The sequence below is a fragment of the Prionailurus bengalensis genome, chromosome D2 (genome assembly GCF_016509475.1).
Source record: "Prionailurus bengalensis isolate Pbe53 chromosome D2, Fcat_Pben_1.1_paternal_pri, whole genome shotgun sequence".
Lineage (NCBI taxonomy): Eukaryota > Metazoa > Chordata > Mammalia > Carnivora > Felidae > Prionailurus > Prionailurus bengalensis.
In genome coordinates, this window is record NC_057351.1 from 42446867 (window position 1) to 42465841 (window position 18975).

Consider the following 18975-nt stretch of genomic DNA (forward strand, 5'->3'; position numbering starts at 1 on the left):
GGCTTAATAACTTGCCTAAGACCCGCAGGCTCCCCAAGCTAGCTCCAAGTGAAGGATACCGCCCCTTACCTAGCACCAGCCTGGTGTGGTGGCCGGGAAGGAAGGGCCCGGTCTGCAGGTGAGCCCAGGTGGCCAGCAGCTCCTGCGGGAGCCTCAGCAGCTGGTTGCTGGAGAGGTCGAGGAAGGTGAGGTTCCCCAGGAAGCGCGCGGCCTCGGGCGGCACGGCCGAAAGGCGGTTGGCCTGCAGGTCCAGCAGCCGCAGCTGGGGGGCGTCCCTGAGCGCCGCCCAGGGGAAGGCGGCCAAGCGGTTCCCGGGCAGGCGCAGCTCACGCAGGCGGCGCAGGCCCCTCAGCATGAGGCCGCTGAGCTCGCTGAGGGCGTTGTAGGGCAGCCACAGCTGCTCCAGGCGGCCCAGCGGCCTGAAGGCCTCTCCGGGCACCTTGCGAATGGCCGTCCGCTCCAGGCGCAGTCTGGAGGTGTCCGGAGGGACGGACGCGGGGGGCAGGGTCATGTCGGGGTCGCTGCACACCACCGTCCTGGTCACAGAAATGGGGGACATTTGAGCGAGGGTCCTGTCGGGTCCGCGATCCTACCCCGCTCCCTCCCGGACCTTCCTTCAGGAGGCTTCCCGGTCTGCACGGGAACCGGGACCACCAAACCCAGGCTCCAGGCTGAGGTGGGCCCTGGAGTGGCGCCGCGGACGAGCAGACTCCGGATTTCCCTTTGAGGGGTTCTTGCTTTGAGAGCCTTTCGCAGGGGTCCCAGAGGGCCATTTGGTCCTGTCCCTGGCTGAAGGACCTCTGTGTCCCCTTACAACTCACACCACCTACAGTGCATTAAGAATGAATGGTATTCATAAATCTTGAGATCATTTTGAGCATTGCATCACTGCATATATGTGTTAAAAGTGTTCCTTTGTTAAATTATACCTCAGTTTTTGTGATATTATTTATATGACATATATGTAATATCATATCATACAATTATATATATAACTTGGGCATCAGAAATGAAGCCATACACTCACTGGGTGCCTCAAGCCTCCCCTGACCCGGAGGGACCACGAGGTGATTAAGATGTTTAAGAGCTAGGACTTGGCCCCTGCAGTTGGATTCATATCTGGGCTCTCTGCTTGCTGGCTGTGTGTCCTTGAGTATATTATATAACTTCTATTTTCCTCAGTTTCCCACAACCTCCCACCACCTCCCCGAGGTGGTTTCAGGGTTTAAGTGAGGTCCTGCTGTGTACCAGTTCTGCAGACCTGTCATCTGGAGGAGTGCAATGCTATTTATTGACCACTATCAAAAATTCCTGCATCCCAGCGCTGCAAAGCTCCTTGCAGTGATCCCTCTGCCCAGACAGTGACCTCCTAAACTTTGTTCTATTAAGTTTGGCACTAAAACAGAGGATAGAGAGATAAAAAGAAGCAGGCCTTGCCATCCAAGAACCTACAGTTCAAGGCTGTGTTACGTGCCGTCTCGGAGAGAGCAGCACACCCACATAAGGTAAAAAGGAAAAGATTCTCAAGGAGATAAAACTTGGAGGCTAGACCAGAGGGACCCAGCCCTTGTGCAGCCTATTTCATCTAGAGGGCTTCTCCGCTCACACTGGAGCAGGTGGGGGCAGTGGTCACGTTTTGCTTTGCTAGGGGACCTTGTTCTTTTTGTACTGCTCACATCAGGACTTCCTGATGTAACACACACTCTGCCAGCATCCATCAGTTCAGCCTGAATACTCTATTCGGAGTTGACTGGCTGAACTTGACTTGCTTTTCCTTGTCAGTGGCACAGGGGCTCCCACCCACTCACATTCTTCAGGTATACATGGACGCCCCTACTGAGGGATGGGTGCTATGGAGATTCAGAAGAATATCAGACTCATAGCCCCTGTCCCTATACAATAGCTTACAATCCAGCTAAGGAAGATATCACTGGTGGCAGTGATATTTTCAATGATAATGGAAGTTTGACTGTTGCAAAGAGGAAGGTCTGGATGTAGGAGGGAGGAAGGCAGTTGACCAGAAACATGCCCTGAAATTTATCAAGGGAGGGATCAAAGAAACCACTAAGAAGCCAGCAGGAGCCAACAGCACATCTGGTGGGGCAAACTGGGCATAAAGAACATGGGAACACTTCTGTCCTGGTGCCCAGACTGGGCCCCCCAAGGAAACCCCAGTATCCACAAGTACCCACAAGTTCATGATCGTGGGAGCATGGAGCATAGGCAGGTCACCCAGGCTATCCTGATGTAAGGTTGGAACCCTCTGACAGTCCCTGGTTGGAGGTGGGCTGAGGAAGGCATCTGGGACGAGGAGGAAGCCTCCGTCTGACTTTGCTATCTGTGCTTGTGGCCATTGGGGACCTCAGGGCCTCCTATAGCCTTTCCTGGCATCGTTGCCCTCATAGGACGCTCCATGCAGATGGGCTGGTGCCTATCAGTCATGGGACTGTCAGGCAGGTGGAACTGATGGTAAGAGCTCTGGCTTCAGAGGAAAGATGGCTACTGGCTGACATTAGAGCCCTGGAAACTGACCTTGGAATTTTATTTTCTATCTTAAGGCTAACCTGGTATCACAAGCCCTCCCCTGGTCCCTGCCCATGACAGAATTACCAGTTGAGAAGAGATCTGGAAATGGAACCAAAGCTGTGGGTTCTAGGACCAGGTCTGTCACTGATGCTGTGTGATTCTCAGCCCTGTGCTTTCTGTAAGTAGCAGGAGAGGCTCTTCATCACCCTAGTCACACTGTCCTTGGCCAGAGGCTATTTCCTGGCTGGCTCAGGGCTTAGCCCTGGCTTTTTTTGAGGATAGAATCCTTACCTCTGATGATCCATATGAATTGGACCATCAGAGACTTGGGTCAAAAACGGAGTTCTTGTTTTTCAGACCACACAGGGTATCCTTTCATGGGGGGGGGGGGGTGACTCTCCATTCTTTCCATCCCCTCACACCCGATCAACCCAACACCCATTGCCAGGATCATTGTAAGTGTCACACTGATAACACTGCTGCCCTGATCAGAAATCATCAGTGGCTCCCAGCACCCATCTAAGACAAGGGAGAAAGGGAGAATGGAATTCTAAAATGTTAAAAAGATGGTAGGAAAGGCCCTGAGCCAAGGACTGAAATTCATAAACAAGTTGGGAAATGCGATGGTCACTAGTGGATAAGTTGAAGATGTCAGAGAAAAGATAGTCTAAAGACTGCCAAAGAGAAAAGGAGAGGAGGCCATGGTGGGAGAGCAAGGGTTCACAAATCACAGTGGCTTTGGAACATCCCATGGAAGGGAGGAGGAGAGGATGGAGGTGCTCTCAGAGCTCAGGTAGGGCTTGGGGAAAGTCAAAGAAACGGCTGAGGATATAGGGGTGCTTGCTTGCAATGGAATGGGCACTCCTGGGCTTTTGGAAAGCCCGTAGAAATATGTTGAGGCCGAGGCTCCTGGGGGATGGGCCAGAGGTGCCCCAAAGTGGGAAAAACATGAGGAGGCAGGTGGTCATATTCTGGGTGGGGTGGTAAGAAATACCTGGGCTGTACTGGGTAACCCCAGAAGCTAAGGCAAGAGAATGGAAGAGGCCTGGGAGAAAAGGGGCTAGGGAGATATAGAGAGAATGGTGGAATAGAATGGAAGGAAGAAAGGAAGCAAGGAAGGAAGGAAGGAAGGGGGAAAGGAGAGGAAAAGAAAGAGGTAACAGAGAGACTTCTCATGCCCTTTGGAGGGTTTCCCTCTACCAGGATCCTGGAGGAGGACTCAGGATGGATCTCCTGGAGTGGGCACACTGTGTCCCACCCCTGCCCCCACGTGTAAAGAAAGGGACTTGGTACTTCCCATGCCCTGCTGGCTGGAAGACAATGGAAAGCAGACCAGCCCCCTAGGACACTTGGGCCTCAAGGGCCTGGAAGATAGAGGTCTCACCCAGCCATGTTCTGAGGGCCCTGCATACAGCCCTCCCAACCCAGCCAAGCTGCTAGAGGGAAGCGGCGGGCTACCCATCCCACACACCTGGTGACATACCTGGCCTTGCTGCCATCACCCAGGACGTGGAGGCTGCAGCTGCATTGAGAGGGGCAGGAGCCGTGGGCTGGGGGGTGCCCCCAGAGGGCCAGGAGCCAGAGCATGCCCACTGCCACCCTCATGGCTCCTGGCTCCTCTGTAGCCCCGGCAGGGGCCTGTCCCTGGACTGCTCTGTCGTCCCAGCCCAGGAAGCCCAGCAGCTGCCCACTGGCTCATCAGCACCCCCCCCGCCCCCGCCTGAGGCCATGGGATAAACACAGACAGACTGGGGATTAGGGAGGGGAGCCCTGGCCATAGCACTCAGCCGCTTATTACTCCTGGAATCACCAGTCCTAAGGGAGAGGGTGGAGGATCCTCTTCCGTGGCAACAGCCCCAGACCCAGAGAGGCCAGGGTGTGGCAAGGTGGGGCAAGTGGGCAGCCACCCAGGGGCAAGTGGCTCCTGCACTGGCCAGCTTGGCTGTCCACCTGCGAAGTCGCCTCATGCCAGCTAGGCTGTGGGCTACATGGACCCTGCAGGGGTGCCTGGGCTCAGAGAGGATGAAGACAGACCTGGCCTCTGATGAAGGCCATTGGAAATTGTCTCCTGTGACACTGTTTTATAGGGGAAAAGCAATGAGATGAAGGTGATAAAGACACTAGAAAGAGACCAAGCTCAAGGACCAGGCCAGCCTGGGTTCAAATCCCAGCTCTTCCATTTATAGGCCGTGACCCTGGATAAGTTACACGGTCTCTCTTGATGTGTATCCTCCTCATTTGAAAAAGGGAAGTAATGTTACTCTAATCAGGGTGTTTATGAAAATTAAACCACCCAAGTTTCCCAGATTTTGATGGCCTGTGGTAATAGAAGCTCCCTCCTAAGTAGTAAGCCCACAATTTCACTGGCACTTAAAGTCACATGCTCTTAAAGGAATTGGAAAGATTCGGATACTTGATATGTTTGACCCCCAGGCTCTGCTCTCTGGTCCAGCATGCCCTACCTAGCTCCTTCAGCTTTTCCAGAAGGTTCCCTAGTGCCTGGTGCCTATAGACGTAGGCAGACCTAGACCAGTGAGGTGTGACCAAGGCAGATACTTAGGGCCCCAGTGCACACATGAAATGCCTAGCTCTGTGCCAGGCCAGTTTTGACAATCTTGGCTTCTAGGAAATGTTGGTTCCCATCTCTTCCTCTCTTCCAATCCATTGGTTTTCTCAATGCTTGCCACCTGTCCCTCCTCCTTCCCAAGCCAAAAAGGGTGACCATTCCCACATCTCTGCCTTTTCCTCCTTCTGTTGGAGATGCCTTCTCATCTCTGTTTGGCCTAACTGAGCTCTGGTCTTGATTCCTGGCCCTATCCTGCTTTCCCATCTCCCCTTAAGTCTTCTGCAGTCTTGCAGGCATGAAAAAAAAACTTGACACATGTATGAACCAGTAATGCAAGGTAGAAATTAGGAAAAGGGTAACCGTTTATCAAGAAAGTTTTCCAAGAGGATGTGGGCAAGCACTGTGAGGTGGTTAGGCTTGATTAGATGGAGGTGGGGTCCAACGGAGGAAAGGCATGGGAATAGAATGAGCCGCTAGACCCGGATCCCAGGGGATAGGAGACCAGGCTTCTGTTTCAGCTGAACTCACAAATTACCACATGACCTCAGGTCAATTCTAAACTGCTTTGAGCCTGTTCCCTCACATGACATGCAAAGGATGATGGTATCTAGTTCATGGAATTGCTGTAGGAGTCATCATAAGGTCAGTTAGCATAGTGCCTGGCTCTTAGTGGGGTCTCAACATTAACTATATTGCTGATAGAGCTCTGGACCTTGGTTTCTTTATCAGAAAAGGAGTTAAATCACTCTAGACTAGTGTTTCCAAATGTTACACCATTGGCCAGTGTAGCTTGATAACAGGACCTCATTGTAGAAGCCAAAGCTCTTAGTGGGGTCCTGGGCCACTAAGACAGCAGTCCCTCTGTCCCAAGCTAATGCCTTTGGGAGATTTTTATGCTCCTATAGCTTAAATGCCCTGTGGGAGTTGGGCAGTGCAGCCTGGAGGCCATATCCATGATGTATTTTTCTGAGACTTAGAAAGGATATTTCCATTGCAAAGAAGGAAACTGAGAAGACCCCAATGGTCCCACCCCAGTCCTGATAGCTGGTTAATGTCAGGTTCTGAAACACGACCTCAGTCTCTAGTCCCAGTTGGGATTCTTTCTGTGACAACGGCTGACCTGTCAAGCATCATCCTTTTCCCAGTTGCTTGTGAGCACACGCATGGAAGGACCTGGCTCCTGACCCAGTCTCAAGCACAGCTGCCACTCAAATCCCTTTTTCTGCTCCCCACCCTTCCCTTGGTTATGCAACTCTTTTCTAATTTGGCTCTCAGCCACACACCATTTGGATTCCGGGACTTTAATCCTGCCTGATTGGGCTGAAATGAATGAGACAGGCTTCCATTCCCGCTTCACAAAGGCTGCACTGTCCAACTGGTGAATGGGTTCCTTCTTTTGGGGCCAAAAGCACAGTTTAGGGCAGGGGGCAGCAAGAAGGAGCCCGAGGTCTAGCATAATCACCTGCTTGTGCCAGCACGTGAAATGGCCCTTTAAAAGGTGGAGCTTGGTTTTGGTGCGCCAGAGAAGAGCCAGGCTGGCAGGGAGAAGGGCCGAGCATGGCAGAATCTGGGTCCTTGCCCACCGGCTTCGGGGAGCTGGAGGTGCTGGCTGTGGGGATGGTGCTGCTGGTAGAAGGTGAGCCAGGAAGGACCTGGGGTGGAGCGGGCACCCAGTGGGCTCCCAGAACTCAGGTCACAGCCATGGAGCTGACAAGGAGAGGTCCCCAAACCCTGCTCCTCTGTGCCTCCACCCATGGGGCTTCTGATGGGTGCACCTGTAGGATGCAGGCCGCGGTCTGGGAGAGCAAGGCCCAGGGAGTGAGGGACATCGGCCCAGAACATGACCAAGAACCAGAATTCAGGCCTTTTCGTGTCCCACCGGCCGGGAAAAATTTTAATCCACTCCCCAGAAATCCTGCTAAGAATCTCATATAAGCTCAGGCCTCTGGTAGGCTCTGGAGACAGACAGCTCTGTCACCTCCTGTTTGTGTGACTATAACCCAGTTCAGCTGGGGTCTCTGACCCCAAGTGGGTGGTGGTGAAGGTTAGATGGGGTCATGGGTGTGAAGCGCTGGCCTAGATAGACACTCAGGATTTAAGTTCATTTGCCCCCATCCTCTCCAGCTCCACATTTCTCCCGCCATCTCTGTTCCCAGCCCTATGCATTTCCATTCCAGGGGCCACAAGGTGTCTGCCTCAGCCCAGAATCCCTGAGATGCTCCCTGAGGCCAGAGTTAGGACTGGAGATCATGGTGCTGGGTCAGTCCACGACTAAGTTATTAGGGAATGCGGCCCTTTTCACAGCAGATCCAGAGAAATAATCAGCCCATTTCCTCTGAGAGCTGATGATGGAGAGGGAGGGGCAGCCACCAGGCTGGTCCTGGAAGTTTGGGACACCACTGGCTGGGGACCCTGCCCCTTTTCCTCTCTTCTGGGAACCCTACAATCTAGCATCCCTCTCAGTCCTTAAATGGACCTGGAAATTTTACCACATTAAACCTTTGCACATGCTGTTCCCTTTTTCTAGAATGTTCTTCCACACCCTGCTCTCCTAGTAAACACTCGCAATTTTGAAGATAGGATTCTCCCAACTCCTCCCTTTCAGTGGGGAGGCAGGGTTCAGAGAGCAGCAAGTGGGTGAACAGGCTAAAACTAGAGATCTGGTCTGCCTGAGGTCACCCTCTCAGACTCACCTCATTGCCTGCTCCTCCAGGAAGCTCCCAGATCTCCCCTCAACCTACCTCTCCCAGGCTGTCCCTGACATTGCTCTTTGAACAGCCTCAGAGTGGCATTTTGGAATTAAACAGACCTGAGTCTGAGTCCGGCTCTGCCACTCACCAGCTGTGTGCTTAGGGCAGGTTAGTTAGTGTCCCTAAGCCTGCTTCCCAGCTGTACACGGGGAGGACAGCATCCAGGTGAAGACTGAATGGGAGGATCCACAGAAAGTGCTCGGCCTCATGCCCAGCCTACAAGTGTCAGCAGCTGTTGGTAACTGTGACTGTTCCAGCATGAATCATGCTGTACCTTATTGGTTTATTCCTTATCTTTGAGTTGGGGTGGGACAGGATGTACATCTTATGGCCTTTAGAGTCCGAGAGCCAGCGATGTCTGACGAGCTGCATCAGTAAGGTTGCTGAGGCTCCATCCACCCCAGGCCCCCTGTTCTGACCCCAGGCAGCCTCTCCAGCCCTGACGTCAGCCATCCCTTCTTTTCAGCTCTCACCGGCCTCTGCCTCAATAGCCTCACCATCCTCTCTTTCTGCAAGACCCCGGAGCTGCGGACCCCCACCCACCTGCTGGTGCTGAGCCTGGCTCTGGCGGACAGTGGGATCAGCCTGAATGCTCTCGTGGCAGCCACATCCAGCCTCCTCCGGTACCAGCCCCCCCTGCCCCAGTCCCTGAGCTCAGGGGCCCAGCCTGAGCTGGGTGTCGGACAGCCAGGACAGAGGCATTCTTCCCACCTATAGAACACTGCAGGGGAAAGGGTGGGCAGGCAGCATAAGGCTAAATCTGAGTTCCAGACTATCCCTGAAGAACCAGGGCTGATTTCTAGAGTTGCTCAAACCCCACCAACAGAGCTGGATGACTGTAGGGATTAAGAGCATGGACCCTATAACCAGGCTGCCCAGATTTGAGTCCTGGCTTCAGTATTTCTATCTCTTGGCTTCTTCTAGAAGTTGAATATTATTGCCTAACTCGTACAGCAGCTGGAAGTATTAACTTGTTATTATGTGGAAGTAACTTAAATGATGCATGGCACCTAGGAAGCCCTACCTAAGTGTTCGTAAAAGCAAACAGGATTTTGACAAGTGTCTAAAACCTTATGTGCAAACCATGATCTTTCAGTATGGTGTCAGGTGTTTCCAAGATTGTTTTCTTAAGCAAACTGAACATTCCTGCTCTGGTTTCAGGCGTTCAAATAGAGGCTGGAGCACACCTGAGTGTGACGCTCAGGGCTGACCAGTCTGTGGGGTCTGAATCAGTGACAATTCCTTATCCTGATCTTCGCCTGCTCCTTCCCAGGCTTAGGGAGGAGAGCAACAGAAGCTGTTTTGGTTGGTTGGCCCATGGAGCTAAGAGCTGGAGCCCTCAGCTCTACCCTCTGGCTTAGTCTTCATCTGCTGTCTGACCTTGGTTCAGTACCTTTTCCTCTCTGAGCCTCAGTTTTCCTATCTATAGAATAAAGGCATGGGCTTTCCTCCTGACTACGATGTTTCATTTCCCATGCTGGAGGCTTCTGGCCACACAGAGAGACCCTTGGGTCCTACTGAGGTGCATCAAAAGACACTGAGCCCAGGGTATTTGCACTGGGCTCCACCTATTCACCTTGGGGACTTGACCTCTGAGGCTGCTGTTTCCTCTAGGAAAAACAGATCATGAAGCCCTCTTCTGGGGAGCTGAGCCAACATTCAGGAAGGTGCCCTCCAAGCTTCTGAGGGGCAGGTGTGGGAGAAGGGCAGGGACAGAGGGAAGGGGTCACTGGTCCCAGTGTCTCCCACAGGCGCTGGCCCTATGGCTCCAACGGCTGCCAGGCTCATGGCTTCCAGGGCTTCGTGACGGCATTGGCCAGCATCTGCAGCAGTGCAGCCATCGCCTGGGGGCGCTATCACCACTACTGCTCGCGTACGTCTTTGGGTTCCTGGACTGAAGGGACATCTACACAGTGAGGGTGGTCAGGACAAAGGTCTACACTGTGTTACCCAGTCCAGGGGAGTGTGGGTGGGTGTCTGTCTGTGAGTGTGTGGTGTGGGCATTCAGGAAAGGAGGGAGGCTGGGAGAGTGGACTTGAAAGGAGCTGAGGCACCTGCTGGAAAAGCTGCCTGTGCCCTCAATGGAGCCTCAGGCAAGTCAGGAGTCCTCTCTGAACCTTAGTCTCCACTAAGAGCAGATTTTTGTAACCAACCTCCCAGTTTTTGGACATCAGATGAGATCATGGATACAGAAAATGCTCTTGCAGACAGGCCCTGTTGGGGGGCAGAGAGGCAGTGTGTGTGTGTGTGTGTGTGTGTGTAGCTGGGCATGTGTCCCTGCACCTCACACTTCCCTAGGGCCTCTGCCATGCCAGGGCGTCATGAAGCCTAGTCTGGCTCTGGATTTCCCAAACTGTATTGTCAAATATCACCTTCATAATTGGCCACATCCATGTACCACCTGCTCTGTTATTTACTCAATTTTTTTTTTCTTAAAAGTGATTCACTTTGAAAAATTTAAACACCTGCTTTAGTTTCATCCTCAACAATATCTGTGAAATGACAACTTTGATGTTCTTATAATTTTAGCACACAAAAAACATGTTCACCCACAGTCCATCTAGAATCCCACTCACCTCCAGGGATATGTGAACATACTTTGGGGAGCTGTGACTCAGCTAACCCTCATTGTAAACCCCCAACTTGCAGACTGGGAAGCGGAGGCTCAGGGAAGTTAAGTAGCTTTCCCAAAGTCACACAGCTAGTAGAGGCCGAGCTGGGATTGGGTATGGCCTGGATGCCTCCCGGGGGGGAGGGTCACTCCCTTTGTCTCCTGGGCCCCAAGTTCTGAGCTGTAGCTCTGCCTGGCATGGTGGCTACTGTGGTGTCCATGGCCAGCATGGCCCGAAGCATGGGGCATGGCCCCTTTGGAATCTGCAGATCTGCTCTCGCCACACACACATACCCCCCTGCCCTTGGCAAAGTCACACACCTCTCTCCAGGCCAAAAAATTGCCTTTGTTCTTATCATTTCTAGTGGCAGATTAGCCCCACCTGCCCCAGCTGACCATGGAGCTCCTCCCGGGCCACTCCTATCCCAGCCCAGCCCCCAAAGCTCCCTCGGGCCATCGTGTGTGCACATGCATACACATACATGCACTCACACATGTGCACATACACAATGCGTACCTTCTCAGACAGCAACAGGCTTCTCCACCTCAACATAGAGCAGTTAGTCCCTATCCAGGGGTCCCTAGAGCAAAGCCTTTCCTGTGCTGGAAGGCACCCTGGAGCACTATGGAAACAGGGAAGGCGAAAGGAGGGTGTTGGAACTTACCTACTCCATACTGGGTGACCCTGGGCATGTCACCTTGATCATCTGTTTCCAAAGCCAAAAAAGCGACACATGGGACATGGTACATATTAATTATTATGTCCACAGTTAGGGGGAGGGGCGTCTTAGCTCAGGCTGCCATGACAAAATACTATATACTGGATGCTTAAACAACAGAAGTATATTTCTCACCATTTCTGGATGCTGGGAGTCGGAGATCAGGGCACCAGCACAGTTGGGTTCCAGTGAGAGCCATCTTCCCGGATTGCAGACAGTTGCCTTCTTGCTGAGTCATCACATGGAGAAGAGAGATCATCTCTCTTTGTCTTCTCTCTTAAGGGAAACAATCCCATCATGGGGGCTCCACCCTCATGACCTAATTACCTTCCCAAGGCTCCACCTCCAAATACCATCTTCCGGGGATGAGGGCTTCCCCATATGAGTTTGGTGGGAACATTCAGTCCACAGCAGGGGATGACACTCAAGCAAATTTCATCTGGGGCTGTATCAATGGAAGTAAAGTGTCAAGATGAGGGTGGTTGTAGATCTGTTCTCTGCTGATCAAACCCCACCTGGACTCTTGCCTTCTGCCCTGGGGTCTTGTCTACAAAAGAACATGACAAATAAGCCGTATAAGGAGGCACCTGGGGAAGGCATTCTGAAGCTAGGTCCAGGAGGAAGCACTGGACGGGAAGGGCTGGATCAGGCTGCCACAGAGAAGGGACATGGAGGAGGTCAGGTCAGTGGGACTGGTCATGGCAAAATATGCTGCCAGGACCAAGTGCAGTTATTGGCACTGAGATAGGACCCTAAGCCCCAGGTCAAGTGCCCTCTTAGGGTATCTTGGAAGCAGAGACAGTGGCCTGCTTCTGAGTAACAGCTAAGCACGGTGATACATCCAGCCTTCTGCCTCCCTCCCTCATAACCCTCATCTGAACCACTACCTATGCTTCTTTACTAAGTTGGTTTTGGAAAACACACCTACTTCTTTGCTACTCCCTCCTTTTCTGTCCCCAAAAAAGATGGAAAAGAGAGTCTGCAAGGAGATAGATCTTCACCACCCATTATCTCTTTTATTCTCCATAACAATCCTCTGAGATAGGGATTATCATTCACATTTTGTGGAGGAGCAAATGGAGGCTCAGAGAAACTTTTAACTTGCCTGAGGCACTAAGCTATCGACCTTCAGAGCCAGGATTTAGGAATATTCTGTGTGATCATGAAGTCCATTGTTTTTCATTTTGCCTAGCTATTACCTCCTCTCAATCCTCCTCCTCTCTCCCATTCAGGCAGCCAACTGGCCTGGAATACGGCCATCTCCTTGGTGATCTGTGTGTGGCTGTCTTCTGCCTTCTGGGCAGCACTGCCCCTCCTGGGCTGGGGCCACTATGACTATGAGCCGCTGGGGACGTGCTGCACCCTGGACTACTCCAGGGGGGACAGGTGAGGTGGGAGGAGCAGCTACAAGTCTCCCTTCCTTGGGAACCTTTCTGTGAGTCCTTTCAACAACAGTGTCACAGCTGAAAATCCAAGTGGGGAAATGTCAACATTTGCCAGTCAATCTCAACTCCTTAGTTATGACATCCACTTGCAAGTGGACAATGGGACTGGGGAAAGTGCATTCTGAAGACTGACCAAGTGATGGGCATGTTATACAAGCTGGGGTGTAGAGTTGTCCCAAGAAGGGGCATTACCCAGTGAGCTGTTGACCTGTGTCAGTTACAACAGCAACTGAGCCCGTGACCCCTTTGCCATCTTCTTCATGGTTAGTTGTCCCAGCTCTGACCTGATCAGTTTCTAGGGTGAGCCGTGTCCTTTGTTCAATAGATTCAAAAATGTCTTTGCATTGGGAGGGACCTCCTTGGCATAGAGTTCAGTTCTCGGAATTTCCTGAGCATCTACTGTGAACAAACCCTTGGACCTAGTCCTAGGCGACAAAATTGATGCACGATGGCCTCCACCATCATGGAGCATATGTCTAGTACTGCCCCATCCACAAGGCTCTGGGGACACCAGGGCTTACACCCTTTAGGGGACACCTTGGGGAAGGGTCCAATGGGCTCCAGCCCCCCTCTTGCTTCTACTAGGGTCATGTCGCATTCATCTGCTTTCCATGTTTACTATGTTTACTCATGAAGCATCTGCCCCTGATGACAGTCTTTCCAGGTGAAATGTACTTGAGGACCCTAGGTCTGGCCCAAGTGTCTCTCCAGGGTGCTCCCTACAGATATCTCCCCAGCCAGTGTCCAGTCCTCTGGCAGCCTTTCCTCCTACCCCTCCTTAGTGGGCAGCACCCAGAATGGGTAACATTTCTCCCCTTCACAGAATGGGAATCTACCTCCTTGTGACTCCCACCTGTTCCTGGTCAGCCCTCCCACCTCCCCATGACCCTACCTAGGACACCAGGCTCTCCTGGCAATCCTTCAATGTTTTCTTCAATGACACAGCATCCAGTCTCTTTCTTATTTGTAGACCCCTTTCAAATCCCTCTGCCAGGAACACTCTTTGAATGATCCTTCCTCTTGGTCCATTGACGTATCTTCTATTTGGTAAACATATTTTCCATTTTCCATGCTTGGGGCACATAATGTGAACAAGACTGAGCACTTGAACTGCCCAACAGCAAGTTGAAGGAGGACTCTCCCTCATTTCAGCTCTCTGGCTCCTAGAGGCAAGTTCAAGGAGGGCCCAGTGGCTCCCTGTCTCTAAGGGGAGTCAACCTGGGACCCAAGAACAACCATACTCTGAGCACTTGTCTGATGAGAGCAGTTCCCTACCTGTGACTGTCTAGCACAACCACTGATGAGCCTTCCCTGAGAGATGGTCCTGACTCCTCTACCTACTCTGCCTGCAGAAACTTCACCAGCTTCCTCTTTACCATGGCCTTTTTCAACTTCTTTGTGCCTCTCTTCATCACATTCATATCCTATCGGCTCATGGAACAGAAACTCAGAAAGACTGGCCACCTCCAGGTAAGGACCAATTCCCAGAGCAAAAGAAATCTCTTTGTATCTCTCAGGGAACATGAGTGATGTGAGAGACAGTAGTGAGGGGTTTTCTGTGTTTTCAGTGATCAGGATAAAATTCAGCTTTCTCAGAGCTTTGCGGGGGTTAGAGCAGGAATGCACCCTCCCCATTGCTGGGCATCGTTAAAACCTGGGAGGAAGGGTCAGGACTGCTTGGACTCACCAGACCCCATAACCTTGAACTGGGTCACCCTGTTGGACACCATCCATGCTGTCACCTTTCGTTCTTTCCAAGGATTTGAGGGTTGGCACAAAGTTACATGTTTTTCAAAAGCTTCTTTTAAATTGCTCCCAAGATGTCTAATTTACCCACAACATAAAATCACACCCGCAAGCACATTTTTCCAAGAAAAATAATTCTTCAAAATAAGCTCTCCTGGCCATTTCTGAATCTCTACATTAATATTCCCTTTCCACAATTTTCTTTTGTCACCTGGACAACCTCTAGAGATGAGCCTTAACAAGCACTGAAATTTCAGAAAAAAAAATCTGATTCCTCTCAAAGGAAGGTTTTGTTATCACTATGTCACAGGGTGGAAAATTGAGGCTATGAGAGTCTGTTAAGTAAGTAGCCACAAGCTCCGTAACTAGTAATAACAGAGTTGGATCAAACCCGGGTCTGGGACTCCATGACCCAAGTGGTCATAGAGCGCACAAGAAACACTCAATCTTTGTTGAGACACTCAATCTGCCCTGATTTCTTTTTTTTCCCCTGTGAATTGGAAAAGGACTGTACAAATCGATTTTAGCCAGAGATCTAAGTTGCCCCCAGTCAGCAGGAGGAGGAGGAGGACTGAGGGGGGACCAGGATTCTGGCTCTGGGCTGTTGCTCCCCTGCCCTCACCTCCTCCAGGCTGTCCTTCACACTGCCCGCCCAAGCCCTGCCTGGGTGCTCAAAGTTGCCATGTTTATCCGAGGTTCAATGGGCCAAGAGACAGGGCTGCCACACCGATTTTCTTTTTTCTGGCTTGACTTGAAACCATCAGTTCAGGAAGCATCAGCAGAGGTCTCTATGCATGGGCCCAGGGACTTCAGCCAAGAGGAGAGCGGTTTCCAAGTGACACTGTCTCCGCCTCAGCCCCGCCCCAGGAGGACTGTTTCTCTTTTCTTTTTTCCTTTCCTTTCGTTCCTTTCCTTTCCTTTCGTTCCTTTTGTTTCCTTTCGTTTCCTTTCCTTCCCTTGCCCCCCCCCCCTTTTTTAATGGGGGGCAATTCAAGAGAAAAAATCTCTCCCAACTAACATATTTTTATTCCATGAAAAAAAAGTGTCCTCTTTCAACTTAAGTCACCTCCTTTCTTAAAGGGAGACGCGGTCAAAAAGAAAATAGGCACTGATATTGAGCTTCAGCTTTTTAACATCTGAGTGTGTGTGGGAAGCAGGCAACTTTCCTCCTGAAGTTCGATCGCAAGTCGTGCGCCTCCCTGTGGCCAGAGGTGGCAACACAGGCCCTGCTCCCTGGTTGTGTCTCACACCTTGGAAAGCCGCTTTGAACCCAGGACAGGTTGGCACACCAGGTGGCTGCAGCTGCTGATGGCTGATGGGAGCTGGTTCTGGGACTGAGGTATGGGGGCAGCTCATATGGGGAGCCTCCTTCACACATCCACACTCCCAGAGCCCGGGGTTCCTCAGAAGGAGTGCAGACCAGAAAGGAAACTCATTATCTGTCCCCTAGTCCCCTGCCTCCAGGTAAGTCAAGCATGATCAAGCCATTTTACAGACAAGGAAATGAGGTCAAGTAAGCTTAGATGACAGGCTTAGGGTCCCACAGCTTGCACGCCAGAGAGGTCCGTGTGGCCCCACAGCCTGATCACACGGCCCCGCCCTGCTGAGTGCCCGCCTGGTCCCTAGGCGTGTGGGGCTGCAGTCGCCTGAAGCAAGTCAATGCCTCCCTCCCATGACACTCTCTCCCCAGGTGAACACCACTCTGCCAGCCAGGACACTGCTGTTCGGTTGGGGCCCCTATGCCCTCCTGTACCTATATGCCACCATCGCGGATGTGAGCTCCGTCTCCCCCAAGCTGCAAATGGTACAGACACCTCCCGCACCCCAAGTTAGAACTCTCTCCATGTCTGTGTCTCTGTCATGCCTGATCTCTCCCTCCTGCTTTATGGCCTTCCGCTAGTCTCTTTCTCTCTTCCTTTGAACACTCATAATGCATCGGGAATTTGCTTGTCTCCTGGGTCACACGGGGCTGCTGCTTGACATTGCTTAGGCCTCATGTGAGATGATGGGGGCAGCCAGACTCTGGGACCAAGGCTGAGACCGGTGCTCGGGAAGGAGGGCGTTTGCATGCACCACCCGCCCTCTGGTCAAGATAGCCTTAGGAGTTGCAGAATTAAGCCATGGACAGAGGACCGGTGGCTGCAGTGGAGTGGGGGGAAGGGCGGGGCAGGGCCAGGGTCGCCACGTGGGACCAGGGAGAGGAGCCGAGGCTGTGAAGCTTCTTCCCTGAATTTTTCTGTCACGCAGGTGCCGGCCCTTGTTGCCAAAACGGTGCCCACGATCAATGCTATCAACTATGCCCTGGGCGGCGAGATGGTCCACAGGGGGATTTGGCAGTGCCTCTCACCTCAGGGAAGCGGGCTGGACCGAGCCCGGTGAGGTTCTCCGTGGAGCTGCTCAGACCCAGGCCCACCCCTGACACCCTGGACCGAGCCCGGTGTGACGAGGCTGCCCTGGGATCCTGCCCGGCAGCCTCAGAAGCTAAGCTCCACACACTTGCCCGCTGACTGCCCCGACGGCTCTGTTGGGCCTGGCCCTAGGTCGGACACCAGGGATTCAGAGAGCAACCAGGCCTCGTGGGAGGAGCTGGGACTTTGGAGCCAGCCAGACCCGAGTTTCCATCACAGCCCTCGAGACAGAGGCCGAGAGACCTTGGGAAAGTCACTCCCTCTGAACCGAGCTTCCTGACCTAGAACATAAGGCCTCCATGGGGCTGCTGTGAGGCTTAAGCAAGATAATGTATACGCACCATGCACACAGAAGCTCATCGAAACAGCTGTCGGGGCTCAGAGTCTTACATAGAAAGGGGTGAGAGCGCCAAGTCGCTTGTGGGAGGGCAACCCAGGCTGTCCGCGTTCAAATGCCGCTTATTAAATTGAGATCTGGTGCCAGTGACTGAGTCTGTCTGTGCATCTGCTTCCCAACTTGTAAGATGTGACGACAGAAATGGTGACTTCACCATGCAGAAAGCACCGGAACGTTACCTGGCACATTCAGGGCTCACTGAGAGTTAGCCGCCAGCACCTGCCAGTCAGAGACAGCTAGCTGCAGGTTACTTAGTTGCCAACATTACAATTCAAGACAATTCATTTAAAAGTCCAGATGTCCGAAGATGAGGCCCCACCAACCTGGAGGAGGCTCCATGGTGACAGTTTGTAGAGCTCAGGGCAGCTCTGTCCCAGTGCCCAGGGTTCGTTCCCTTCCACCAACTGTAGCTTTATATTCCCTGCAGAGCCTGCAGGCATCTGGGCCTGTGACAGTGATGCCAGGGTCCCCTCCGTGTATGTACATCTCCACCTCCAGCAGAGTCAGCATTTCAGGGACAAGGTGTGGCAGGTGCGCAGACCCGGGTGGAACCCGTTGTCTTAGAGGGAAGTGGAGAAGGTTGGCAGGGAGACAGTGGGCTCTACAGAAGGTCTGATGATGGAGAGCCAGCTGCCCCAGGCACCTCGGATGCAGGAAGGACGAAAGCTCCACCTCCGGATGCTGAGCAGGGAAGGGACAGGTTCCCGGGGTGGGGGTGGAGGGGTGGGGGATAGAGTGGTCATGAGAACAACATCTGGGGTCCCTGTGCACCAGGATGTGCCTCTCAGCTCTGCAGATGCAGGAGATCAGACCACATAAACATAACTCACAAGAAGTCTGCTCCAAACAGAGGCCAGTTCGGTCTGTTGTGAAACCAGGTGGAGTGGGTAGGGAAGCAGCCTGCCCACAGCACTGTTTCCTAGACCATGCCCTGTGCCCAGTGCTGTAGAGACAAGATGCCACTCAGTCTCATTCCAGCGACCAGTCGGCTCTGTCATCGGCCCCGGAGTGGGGACTGACAGGGGAAATCCTGGGGCCTGAGCTGTGCTCACACACAGGCTGAGCGGGTGGCCGCAAAAGTGATCATGTCCAGAGCCCAGAGATTCTGACCCTGCCCCCACAGCCCATGGATCCTTAAATTATCTTTACTGGGGACCCCCTCTTCACTCCACAATTATAGACTCTAACCTTGTAAGGTGGGACAAGGGAGCACAGAAGAGAAGGGAGGTGACTCCCAGACTCAGAGAGAGAAGGAAGACAAAGAGGCTGAGGGTGCCCAGCAAGACTGGCCAGTGTCCCCAAACAGATCCTGTCCCACCTGTGCTCAAAGAGCAGGGGAGGAATGCAGGTTGGATGGGCACAGTCAAGGACACCTGTAGCTCAAACCCTGCATCCCGAGCCTGTGTAGAGGGGGGAAGGTGGGCTCAGGGCCTCTCCACCCTGCACTGGGCTGGCGGGAGATGGCAGGGCTGAAGCAGCACCCCATGGGGAATGACCAAAGCCCCAAGTCCACCCACACCCCAGCCTCTCACTCACGGAATGGGTTTAGGGAGCTTTGTCACCTTTGAGTTTTTTTGCCCATGTCCCAGAGCACTTTCAGGGTCTCGAGTCCTGGTGGACCCTGTGTGCAGAGCCTGTCCTCTGCCCTCCTTGCCACCACCCTCCAGCATCCTGCCCTCAGGGACCAGAAGGACAAGGGAGGTGAGTCCTGCCTCACACCCATTTCCCTGCAAGCCCGTGGCACCGTCACTGGGAGAGGAATCAGAGCCAGGCCCAGAAGGCGGTCAGTGCCTTAAAAATGTTAGAG

At 52.8% G+C, this 18975-nt stretch overlaps 2 protein-coding genes across 3 annotated transcripts in view; one reads left to right on the top strand and one right to left on the bottom strand.

Moving 5' to 3' along the window:
- LRIT1 (leucine rich repeat, Ig-like and transmembrane domains 1) overlaps positions 1-18975 on the bottom strand; it is a 53342-nt gene that overhangs the window by 9466 nt on the left and 24901 nt on the right. The window contains exons 2-3 of one of the 2 annotated variants that reach the window (XM_043596749.1): positions 11308-11448; positions 70-536 (exon numbers count right to left, since the gene is read on the bottom strand). In XM_043596749.1, coding sequence (XP_043452684.1) covers positions 70-511 — 442 coding nt within the window. In that variant the 5' untranslated portion in view covers positions 512-536; positions 11308-11448. Of the gene's footprint in view, positions 1-69; positions 537-4009; positions 4207-11307; positions 11449-18975 lie in introns of those variants that run through there. The other variant, XM_043596748.1, reaches the window with a different exon arrangement.
- RGR (retinal G protein coupled receptor) lies at positions 6602-17258 on the top strand. Its single transcript, XM_043596753.1, has 7 exons — positions 6602-6728; positions 8309-8465; positions 9594-9715; positions 12405-12558; positions 13970-14087; positions 16054-16167; positions 16611-17258. The coding sequence occupies exons 1-7, from the start codon at positions 6650-6652 to the stop codon at positions 16740-16742; spliced, it is 876 nt and encodes a 291-aa protein (XP_043452688.1). The 5' UTR covers positions 6602-6649; the 3' UTR covers positions 16743-17258.